Consider the following 12,336-nt stretch of genomic DNA (forward strand, 5'->3'; position numbering starts at 1 on the left):
ACATTTGTATTGGGAAAGGCTGGACAGCTCCTTTCTTCATTCTGATTTTCAGTTCTGTATTGATCTTTACTTTTTCCAATGTTATAGTTCCCTAAGTGTAGGGAATATGTCAAAAATCCTTTCTGGTGCCAGTTTGGTGTTATCTCTGGCTTGCTCAAATCCTCCTACAAGTAAACATTGTACTCTGGACATAGTTTCTCCCTAGACAGAGTACAGGACAATTTTAATTGAAGGTTTGGGCCTGTGTCACTGGAATGTTTCTTTGAAAAGAATTGTAAATACAATGTAGAATATTCAAACCAGTTGGTACATTCACTTGACAGAGCTGTCTGCATCAAAGTACATAGACAGGTACTGGTATGAGACCTCCTTCCCTTTGGTTCCTCTGTGACAGTATCTTTAATTTTGTGAAGTGGGTTGATTTTTTTTAACTGAGCAGGAGAAACAAGTTTTTGCTCCCTTTCAGCAGTTTTTCACAGTTTCAGAGAGAACAATTCTGTGGTTACAAAGCTTGTCACTTAACAGGAGATAAATCACATTTGGAACTCTTTTCTCCCCTTTCAAATAAGAGAATGTTTTTGTTTTCATAATTTACTTCGCTTTCCGTTTTAAAAAAATCAGTTCTGTCTTGCATTTTATGTTGTTTTAAAGTGGACTAAATTTTCTCAAGTTTCATGGATGTTAATCAGCTGACCTTAATGACTGATATGTTGGAATGGAGGAAAATGATTATAGAAATCAGATTTTAGTCTGCTCAAGTTCTAACTGAATGTGATCTGTCTTTCTCATCTGGTTAGTTGACATTATACAAATTATAATACTTGAAAAACCAGTTAGAAATGACTGGCTTAGTTAACTGGTTATCAAAAGATGAGAGTTTTAACTACATATGACTATTCAAAGTCATAGTCCACTAAAATGAGATTAGACTTTGAAGAAGGCAAAATGTATTCTAAATTTGAAATTCAGCACCTTTCCCTTTTTGTTGATGCCTTCTATTTAATATCAGTAAAAAGCTCTTAGTCTGTTGTAAAATCAAAGAACCTTTCTTCCAAATATAGCTTCTTAGCATGAACGCAATTCATTCTTTTCTTTTGCTACCTCTTATTCTCTAATCCATAGCAATTTGAAGATCAAATTCCAGAAGACTAGGACAGCTCAAATGGTCCAGGGCTGCACAAAATTTACATTATATGAGAATACACTGTAATCTTTTTAAGTAGAGAAACTGATTTTAGTTCCCTGTAGGATTTTAAGGTTTTTTGGGGTGTTTGTTTGTTTGTTTGTTTGTTTTTGGCAGGGGGTTGTGTGTTTTTGTTTTTGGTTTTGTTTGTTTGTTTGTTTTTGTGGATGTGTATACACACACACACACACACACACACACACACACACACATGCAAAGTCTTTCAGTGATTTCCATCCTCTGCCTGGAGATCTGCATTTTCTTACTGTGTCTTTACAGGTTCTTGTTCCAGACCTGAACCAGGGGAGAGAAAATGCAATGTTGTGCTATTCTAGTTCTAGCAAACTGTGATCAAAATGTTGACCTAGGGTCTGTTTTAATAAAATAAGTTAGGAAGATAGAAGTTAGAAGTAGAGTTCAGGTAGCTGGATCAGCCTATGAAGTCACAAAAGAATTAAGAAGAAAGCCAAGGATATATGCATTCATACACTTGATGTGAGGAGTAGGTGAGAGAGGGTTCTACTTCAGGTTAATAAAGCCCAAAGACATTCATATAGTTTTTCATTATTTTTCATATGAGCTGTCAGCTGTTCATTGAGTACTGTTGAGATTACATGGTGGTGACAGTATTTTGACTTTTCATGAACACAGCTCTTCATAAATACGATGTCAGTAAAGCTGTAACATTATACTCACAATTACATGGATCCTTTGGGCTTGTAAACTAAGTAGAAAAGAAGCTTTGTGGGCATATTTGTTTGGTGGGACTGACAGACTGTAGTCAGACAGGAAAATGTTCTTTTGAGGTTTGCTTGGAAGAACTAATGTGTCATGTCAGGCAAAACTTAGGAATTTATAATTTGATTGCTGTGCTTTCCATCTTCTTCCCCTCCATCCTTTTTAACATTATAGTTTTTTCATTCCCTTTACTTGAGCTAATGATGATGCCCTTTAAAGAAGTCTACCTATAATGTTCAAAGACAGCCAGAAAGATGGAGGAAAGAGGAAGAAAGCAAAGAAGTTACATAGGGTATACTGAATCTAGGTATAGTTAGTCAGACTATCAGCTAAATAAGATTCTTTTCTAAATTGCATATGAGCTTAAGTTTGCCCGAGTACAAGTATGAGAAAACACCTAAAATATATATAGAGAGTTTTTTTTCCATGACCACGTTCCTGAATGGGAAAACAGAGCACTTCATATGACAGGAAAGCAGCGCTTAATTCCTCTAAAATCCTATCTGTTTTCAGGTCATGATATGAAGTCATCCTAATGTGGTTTGGTGAACAGCATAATTTTCATTTTGTATTCAGTGTTGCCTCACCATTCAGACAGATTGTCAAAGACAGCCTTCCCTGGGAAGTTGTCAAAGTCAGAGTATCTCAGATTATATATTGATTTCAAGTTGTTTAATTTTTGCTCTGAGGTGACTTTACATGTAGTTGATTTCCTTTAGCAAACACTGTTTCTTTGCATAAAAATCTTACAGCTGCATCGTGGTTCAGCTGATGATTTATTGACTCTGATGCTTTTATGTGTATGTAACTTGTGATATTGCATATCACTTGTGATATTTCTGTGCCTAATAGGGGCATATAAAATGGCATGTAAATTTTTCCTTGAAAAAATTGCAATTTTATTTAAATTTGGATTTTTGTCATTTTCCGGCAGTTATGGTTCAAGAAGATTATCACAGTCAAAATCCTTACCATAATGCAGTTCATGCTGCTGATGTGACTCAGGCCATGCACTGTTACTTAAAAGAGCCCAAGGTAAGGCAGCATTCTCACTTTTACATTACTCATGCACACAGAAATATGTGTGTTTGTGTGCAAATCCATATGAATGGATTGTGTGCACATATCACAGCATCATTTAGTTTGGAAAAGACCTCTGAGATTGAGTCCAACCTGTGACCAAACACCATCTTGTCTACTAGACCATGGCACTGAGTGCCACATCCACTTAAACACCTCCAGGGATGGTGATTCCACCACCACCCAGGACAACGCATACCAATGTCTAATCACCTTTCAGTGAAGAAATTCTTCCAAATATCCAACCTAAACCTCCCCTGGCACAGCTTTAGACTGTGTCCTCTATGCTGTCACTGGTTACCTGGGAGAAGCAGCCAAACCCCACCTGGCCACAACCTCTTTTCAGGCAGTTGTAGAGAGCAGTAAGGTCATAGATCTATATATAAAAGTACATGCATACATGTATGTGTATATGCACATACAGGTTTTATCAAAAGTCTCTCTTTTGAACTCTCCCTTGCCCTCCCTGTTGCTGAGGCTGTGGATTCACACTTAGTATGCTTTTCTTTTTTCCCCCCTTCTGAGCTGACATTGTCTTTTGTGTGACCTCCTCTTGAAGTAGAGTGGGGAATTAAAGTTGCAGCTGTTTAACATAGTGGTGTGCCCCAAGACATTTATATAGAATTGCGGCCTGAGTCAAAGCTGGCAGCAATAAACCTGTGTACTTGTCATCTGGGGTGTTTTTTTCTTCCATCAATTACCATTACTTTTGCTTTGCTCATCTTTGCTGTTGCTGAACAGTTTGCTTCTGCGAGGGGCAGTTCATACCAATACATCAGGAGTTCTCTTTGGCTTTCTTTTTAAGAAAGGCTAGAGTGATGGACCTTAAGGAGCAAAACCAATTGAGTGTTTGTTCCTCACTACTTGGACTGCTGTCAGGCTGCTGTAAGTGAGGTCTTGGACAATTTCAGGGCCAAGTCCTGTCCTTCTATGTTAAATCAAAACCTGCAGTGCTCGGTAACTAGATGAGAAGTTGTCTACCTTGATGCAGATTATCACCAATCTGGTATTCCCTTGAACAGCATAGCTCCTTATTCTGCTTCTGAGGTAGAAACAAGTAAGTTTTGGCTCCATAAAGCCTTTTTCAGAGGCTCTTTGCCCACTCCTCCCACTCAGTTTCTCAGTACTGCTCTCAGACCAATTGGTGCAGTGAGCCTGATCAGAGCTGATACATGATGAGCTTTTTTATGGCATTCAGTTTGGAAGCTCTGAGCATTTTTTATTTAATACTCGTGATGAAAGTTTTGTAAAGCTTCAGATACAAGTATAGACTTTGTATTTTTAGTAACATATACAGCTGTAGTTCAGTGTACTGAACTACAGCTCTGTTGCACGAAAGTACGTTATAAACATGTGAGGTGTGATAGATGGCAAATGCAACAGGGAACATAAACTTCTGTCCTTGCAGGGTGTTTTCTGCAGTTCACCTTTACATGGGCAGAACTGTCCGCTCTGTTTTAGTGCAAACTAGACTTTATTACTGAGTTTAAACTTTCAAACCTCTCAACCACAAGCAGGAACAGCTATGAACAGTGAAAGCAAGTCCATGTAGATGCATGCTGAGTTCACTGGCACGCACATTGAAAATATTTATTTGTGGCAGATTTTCCTCCTTTAATTCTGTTCCTGGTAGACCTTGAAATACAATTTTGCACAAGAGTAGAAATACATCCGAAATAGTTCTGAGTCTTCCAGAGCATTAGTTTCTTCCTCTTAGGAGGTAAGGTTTTCATGCTTTTAAAAATATAGTATGAATTTAAAGACGAATAAACACAAATAGATACAAATGGACTTGGTAAATGAGAGGGAGAGCTAATTTTAAGAATTAGCTGCTTTTATGGGGTCTGCTTAGGAAAAGTGCTTCTTTACTAGACACAAAGGATTTTGTGTGCTGGCATTTTTTAAGAATGAACCTTGCCTTTCAGAAAGAATAATGCTTAAACCGTTGTTGAAATTTTGTAGGTTTTGGGGGGGGGGAAATACTGTGAAAAGTCAGTGGAATGTTAGTTTTACATCTTCAAGGCTTTCTCCAAGTTTCTATTGGCTTTTAATTACTGAAAACCAAAAATGCAACACTCATGCACTTTTTCTAAGGCCATATTGCATTACTAATATTTGTTGGGTTTGCCTTGCAGCTTTCCAAATCTTTAACTCCATGGGATGTCCTGCTCAGTTTAATAGCAGCTGCCACACATGATTTGGATCACCCAGGTGTTAACCAACCTTTCCTAATTAAAACAAATCATTATCTAGCGACTTTATATAAGGTAAGGATTAAATCAGTTGTTTTGTTAAAACCAGGTTTGGAGAGGAGTATAGAAAAGGAGGATAAATTGTGATGTGTTTAGCTAGTGGTAGGATTGAATGCAGACATTTGTTTCTATGTCACTGGGATGAAAAACTGTACAAATTAACTAAGTATTCGGGATTTGTGAGTTTTAACCTGCTTGGGAAAAAAAAAGAGAAGAAAATAAAACACCAACCCCAAAACACAGCCAAATTGCCTGGTGCTGCTCTTTGTATATAGCTCTTCAGTTTAATAAGAAGGCATTGACTGATATGTGTTACTCCCTTTTAATTCACAGAATACCTCAGTATTAGAGAACCATCACTGGAGATCGGCAGTGGGGTTGCTGAGAGAATCTGGTTTATTTGCACATATGTCATTAGAAAACAGGTATGTTTATACCACATAGTATGTATTAGTTTGAGATATAAACTATCTGTCAGCTAAGACAGCCCTGCAAAACGAGAGAAGTTATTGCATGGTAGTTTTGAGTGCAAAATGTAGAGATCTATTTTAAGAATTCCTGGATACTGTGCTGGTAGAGTAGAGCAGTTCATGGTGCAACGTGCTATTTGAAAAATAACATTTATTGCAAGCACATTGAAGGGGTGTATTCATGTAGTCAAGCACCTGTTCAGACTAAACTTGGCAGTCTTTTCTCGTTCTGCCACCACAACTGTAGTTTAAAATAGACCATCTTCACCTACTCTTGACTAGAAATAATCTTGAGACAATCAGTTCGTGCATTTTTAAGGGGAAAAAAAAAAAAGGAGGAGGAGGAAAAAAAGCTAAAAACTGATTTAGTCTTCCTGAAAGCTGCCAATGAAATATTCTGATATTTCTGTGAATGTTGCAAGAATTTTTCAGGAAAAGAAAACAAACAGTTCAGTGAAAATGCTTATTCTAAAGCTTGTACTTGTATAATAATAAATATGATAAAAACCCATGTAGATCTAGTGATGATTGTTGTTTTTAATTGATACACTTTTGAATATTTGGTGTCACTTATTTCAGGCAGCTGATGGAGAGCCAGATAGGTGATCTCATTCTTGCCACAGACATCAGTCAACAGAATGAGTACCTGTCCATGTTTCGATCCCATTTGGATAGAGGAGATCTATGTTTAGAGAACGCAAACCATCGTCACTTCATCTTACAGGTGATCTTGCTCACTGTATTTTTGAAAACAGTATTTTAGTATAAAAACTAACCTACTTTAAAATACTAAATACTACTTCTGCCAGGCCTTCCCCTCCTTTCAAAATGGAGCAGAGAACTATCTTTTAGTCTTTCTGTTCCATTGCAAAATGGTTGTTCCCTCCACTTCAGTTCCCACAGCCAGCACTTCTCCCAGGTGATGGTGTGTGTTATAGGTCTGATAACTTAGAGCTGCTGAAGCAAGGTGGTTCCAAGACAAGGTTTAGCTCTTCTAACAGCTCCATTGCAGCCTCAGAACAGTGAAATGGTTTTTCAGAATATATTTTGGGGAAGGAAAGCACTACTGTTGTGAATCAGTTTGCAGTTGTGCTAGTAAGCTTTAGCAAATTTTTAAAACAAAAGCCTTGAGAATTTTCTTAGGTTTGTAGGCATTTTCTTACTAGGTTCATATTTTGCGCTATAAGAGACAGTGGACAAACAGATGAGAAGTTCTGTCTTGTGCAAACCATTGCTAAAAATACAGCTTGAGAGCCAGAAATGGAAAATAGTGCTTGTCTGCTTTGATGCTTCTTTTTCTGAAGTTATTTTTGGCTCCTGTACCAGTGAGTATACTAAATATAGTGGCCCTGAAATACTTTGAGTTGACTGAATTTCCATATTACTCAGGAATGATCATGAGATCTCCCTAAGTGTTTTTTAAATATTGCAGAACATAACTTTGGAGCACAAATGGTAGGTAGGTTTGTTATTCACAAAACCCAAAATAATCTCCTGTCAGGAATTAAATAATTACAGGCACTTCTGTTGAAGGAAGGGTGATCTAACACTGTGTGTTAACTTGTTAGATGGCTTTGAAGTGTGCAGATATTTGTAACCCCTGTCGGACATGGGAGCTGAGCAAGCAGTGGAGTGAAAAAGTAACGGAGGAGTTCTTCCATCAAGGCAAGTAAGAGTAGAAGTATCTGTTAGTGTATAATGTATTTAGTGTGGAGAGAGCATCCATGAGCCCTAGTCCGTTTATATTTAGCACTACCAGAGATGTACAGTATGGGACTTTTTTACTTTCATGGGTTGTGTTTCCTGCAAAATGTCAGTTACTAAAACTCTGCAGAGAATCTGCTTAGAATCTGAACCTAGAATGGCTGATGCAATACATCCTTCAGCATAAAAGGGGCTTCAGATTAATAATTATGGCCACTTTAAAATTGCCCTGGTGGTTTCAGCAAATTATGGAATATGTTCATCATGTGCCTTCAATATATAAAGTTCAGCTGTGAGGCCTGTTGGTAAGCAGGTAAGAGCCGGGGAGATTTTTAGTTACTGTGCAGTTTAGACTACTTGTGTAAGCAGTTAATAAAGCCTTTAATTGACAAATGGAGTGAATTTGCTCCATTATTATTAAATTGTTTTATAATAAAATTAAAGCTAGTTTGGTGGACTTGACCTGCTAATTTGCATGTGAATGTGGTAAATGGGGAACAGACTGCTTTATTTGGTGCTAATCATGTGAGACTTAATCTTAGATAAAGGTGATGGGGAAGCAGAAACGTAAATTGCCTTTATCGAGAAATTTCTGAAGGCTAAGCTATCCTCTTCCATATTGCTTCCATATTGAGGGGGAATAATTTGTCATTTCTATGACAGTGTAGGAGGTTTTACAAGAAAGAGGATGGTAATCCTTCAGGAAACCTGTGGTTCTATGGGGTTTCTGTAATTACTATTTGATGAAAAGTACCAAGTATTTAAATACCGTAATTTTAAGTACTGTTAGTCTGACAGATCCACTTGGTTTCTGGGGAGATGGGAAGAGAAGTAAATGCATTCTACCAGCTGCAGGGTAGTATCCTTGTTAACCAACACTCACAGCTCACTTCTGTTAGTGTTTGATTTGGTTGGGACTTGATTTAATGGTTGCATTATGCTTTTGTTTCTTTAGGTGACATCGAAAAAAAATATCACTTGGGTGTGAGTCCACTTTGTGACCGACAGACAGAAACTATTGCCAACATCCAGATTGGTAACTGCAATTCAGTTCATTTTAGTAGATTTCTTTCAGCATGCAATTTGAAAAAAAAAAAACACCTTTTGGATATATTTCCTAGAGGCTGAACATACTGTGTGTGTGTGTGGCAGCATTTTATTATAAAGGGCAATTTTATTTTTATTTGCTATATAACATCTCTTGAGTTGTTTATGAACAGTGCTGCTCAGACAGTCCTGGAGCCCCTCTGTTTCCTCACAGAGCAGGTACAGTGTGGGAGGCAGCTGTCTGACTTCTCCCATGCTGCTGCCTAGAACTTCTCTCATCTGAAGTGGTATTTTGGGAAGAGGAGGGTCCCTTCCCCTTGCCATGTGGTCTCAGGTGCCACAACTGGGCATGCCGGGTTTGGCTTTTTGGAATGTCAGCATTCCCTTTAAATGCAGCCTTTAAGGAGAGTGGTGGGCAGAGATGTGATGGAGAACGGTGGATAGCCATTTTATTAATAGTTTTTTGTTAACCTGAATTAAATAGTAAAATGTCTTTTTATAGTTAATTTTAATAAAAGTTGATTATGGAGGTGAAGTTGAACTCAACAGAGTAAAAACATAGTAAAAGAAAAGAATAACTTGAATAAAAATCACAGTATGAATTAATGCTTTAGATTGACACAAAAGCTGATGTGTTCAATGAGCTTCAATTTGCTAGCATTTAGAATGGTAGGAAATCATATTTTTTAATTAAAAGACTCAACTTCGGCTATCTTACCCTTGAATTTTTATTTCATGGAAATAGACATTTCAAAAAAATGAATTTTTGTGCATACACACCAAGTACATCAATGTGTTTTGTGGCCTTGTTTAAAAGATTTCTAAAATTTGTATTTTAGTTACCCTAATATTGTGAAAACATTATATTCTTTTTTCTGCTGTGTAGTGTAATTCAAACACTCTGTGGGGTAATTAATTATCAAGTCTTTTAGAAATTTAGCTTTTCTAAGTTGTGTGACTTAGTTGCTGATGTTTAGATTTCTCCCTCCCTCCATATTGTCCAGTATTTGTCTTCATTTGGCCATTGCTGTGAAAGAAAGGAGGTTAGTTTGTAGTGCAGTGTATTGCTGTTCTTCTGACTGATCAGTAAAATCTTTTACATTTTGAGATTTTTTTTTTGTAAAGCTGCCCAAAATATCTAAATGAATATTTAAATGCACATTGGAGAACAGTAATTTGACACATTTATTCTTTGTTACTAAATGCTATTTAAAATATTTGGTTTGACTATTTTAGTTTTTCTCTGTTTCACTTTTTTATTTCATCTGCCTCTGTTTGCTTGTTTTTGAAGGTTTTATGACTTACTTAGTGGAACCACTGTTTGGGGAATGGGCCCGGTTTTCCAACACGAGGCTGTCACAGACAATGCTTGGCCACCTGGGACTGAACAAAGCGAGCTGGAAGGGAGTGCAGAGGGAACAGCTGGGCAGCGGTGACGATGTTGACCCCGCTTTTGAGGAAATGGACTCAGACATTTTACCTCAGGAACCTCGATTGTCCTGACCTCAATCTCCATGACAAAACTGCCTCTTCCCTCGGTATCTGCACGGTTGGATTAAAGGAGACACATGCCAGCCCAAGGTTTTGGTAAAATGGTAAAACGATGCCAGCATTATTTATTTCCAAGTTTTCCTTTGACACAGACCATTTGACCCAGAATTTTTTTAAGCCGCCAGATCTGAACATAGAGCAATATGCACCCGCCTCAGTTGGTTGTCGTTCGGAACCTCGAATATGCAAAGCACAGCAGTGACTGAGCCTTGGAGCAACGGGACGGAAGCTTCTTTGTGCCCCATGGCTTGGGTTTTCTCATGATATTTGGAATACGGTCTTCAAATCTAAGACTTGACATGGATTGTTCCACTCCCTTGGAATTTAGCAAGACTTGCATAAATGTGTTCAAAGCATACCTTCCACTCAGTCCCTGTTTTAATACGGAAATGTGAAGTGCCCATCCTCTGCTGCCTCTGGCAAGACTTGATGTTTACAAATGTACTCTGAAACTATCGGTTCTAGACTTAACCTTTGCGCATGGCTGTGAAGGAACCACTAACTTGGGTTTTTTGCTTTTTTAAAAGAAAAAGATCAAATCTGAGACTGCAGCTCTTGTTTCTTTGGATGCCAGAAAAGCCTCCCATTTGCCATAATTTTGTTTGTGCACTGGGAACTGAGCATTCATCATAGAGCACAGCCAAGCTTTACTCCAGTGCTATATGGGAATGCAATTTTTTAACGGCGAAAAAACACTTCTGAATCTGGGAAGGGCAGGGGTGGGGGGGAAGCGTCCGAACTGCATTGCGATTCTGCAGTGGGAACATCGCATGTTGTTCTCACTATTGTACACTTGAACTGCACATGCAAGAAAAAGGTGGAATGTCTAAACACCATAATCAGCTCAGGGTATTTGCCAATCTGAAATAAAGTGGGATGGGAAGCGTGTCCTTCAGAACAAGGGTACAAATGCCCCTTTCGCTGCAGCGTGTGTGTATGTGTGGGTGTGTGAGTACGTTTGGGATGGGGGAGGGCGGGAGGGCTCGGGGAAGGGTTTGAACGGCAACATTTTTTTCTTTTTGTTGTTTTTTTTTTTTTTTTTTTAATTTATTCTTTTAGAATGTGACAATTTCATGAACAGCCACACTGGGGAGGAAACTGTAACAAATTGCTACAGATGCCTTAAACTATGCACAAAGCTAAGTGACCAAATTTGTTTTTGATTTGAAAAAAAAAATAATAAAAAAAAAGTGCATTGTTTACGTATTCCTCCCTCTACTGAAACATTACCCACTGATGGGTTTTTGATGGGAAAAGGAGAAAATGTTTTTTAGGACAAAATTAAAGGACTAATTTTAAACTTAAAACATTCCATTTTTGTAATTTGTTTTACATTGTTTTAAGTACAGTAAGCACAACTGTAATCTAGTTTGAGAAACTGGTGCTTTCTTTTAGTTCATTTGTATTTCCCGTTATTATTGTAAAAGACTGTTTATTAATTCTGTTTACAGTTTGTTGCAACAGCCATTTTTGGAAGAGAGCTTCAGCGTAAAGCCATTTGTAAAGGCTTTGCCATATTCATTTTAATATGTGCCTGTTGCTGTTAACTTTTAATTAATAAAACAAAATCTTTTCACATTATGCTCCTGTACATTTAAGTTATGACTGAGTCCAGCGTTGTGGAAAGGTAGCTAAGGTTGCAGTCAGCTTCCACTGTAAAACTAAGCCAACTTTTGGATTTGAAAATACTAGTCCTCACATGCCAAAATTTATTGCCTCTTGGAGCTTGGCCTTTTATTGTTTGAAAAGCAAATCCTGACTTACCAGATTGTTTCCCTTCTAAAACTGTTTATTATTCTTTCATGTTCCCTGAAGTAGTATCATTAATCTCAAAGTGGCCATGTTTAAAGAAATAAATTTCTAATGAAACCATTCTTTTGAGCCTGTGTGAACTCCTTGCTTTGCTGTCAGTGCAAGTTCTTGATGTTGACTCCAACAGAGAAAGATCAGATGGGACAATGAGCTCTGGTTGTAATTGTCAGGAGAAAAAAGACATTTTTAATAGGTTGCCTTTGAAAGGGTGTTTAAAGCTGGAAGAACACAGAGGTAGCAGTTGTGCGTAACTTATTACAGAGACACTGAGAGAAACTTACTACAGAGCAACAGTTAACTGTAGTAGTGTTCGGTGCGGAAGAGTACTGATTCCTCTTGGGCCTTTTTGAATGAAACATATGCCAAGCCTTGCAGGTAATTTCAAAATGACCACTAAAATCAATATCTGATGGATGCCTTCTGTGATACTTTTGTAAAAAATGAACTTGATTTAAAGAGCATCAACTGTATTTTAGGTTTTGCTACTTGTTACAGGCAT

General features: G+C 37.7%; 1 protein-coding gene across 4 annotated transcripts in view; it reads left to right on the forward strand.

The window, feature by feature from the left end:
- The window catches only part of PDE7A (phosphodiesterase 7A), a 74,645-nt gene extending 62,747 nt beyond the window's left edge, over window positions 1-11,898 (forward strand). For all 4 annotated transcript variants that reach the window (XM_066180549.1, XM_066180557.1, XM_066180560.1 and 1 more), the window contains 7 exons: window positions 2,856-2,956; window positions 5,137-5,268; window positions 5,587-5,678; window positions 6,303-6,447; window positions 7,292-7,388; window positions 8,383-8,463; window positions 9,766-11,898. In XM_066180549.1, the coding sequence (XP_066036646.1) occupies window positions 2,856-2,956; window positions 5,137-5,268; window positions 5,587-5,678; window positions 6,303-6,447; window positions 7,292-7,388; window positions 8,383-8,463; window positions 9,766-9,977 (860 nt within the window). In that variant the 3' untranslated portion in view covers window positions 9,978-11,898. The remainder of the gene's footprint in view (window positions 1-2,855; window positions 2,957-5,136; window positions 5,269-5,586; window positions 5,679-6,302; window positions 6,448-7,291; window positions 7,389-8,382; window positions 8,464-9,765) is intronic.
- Window positions 11,899-12,336: the final 438 nt, after the last annotated feature.

The sequence above is a fragment of the Chamaea fasciata genome, unplaced genomic scaffold (genome assembly GCF_029207755.1).
Source record: "Chamaea fasciata isolate MVZ Bird 193981 ecotype frontalis unplaced genomic scaffold, bChaFas1.0.hap1 SCAF_1, whole genome shotgun sequence".
Lineage (NCBI taxonomy): Eukaryota > Metazoa > Chordata > Aves > Passeriformes > Sylviidae > Chamaea > Chamaea fasciata.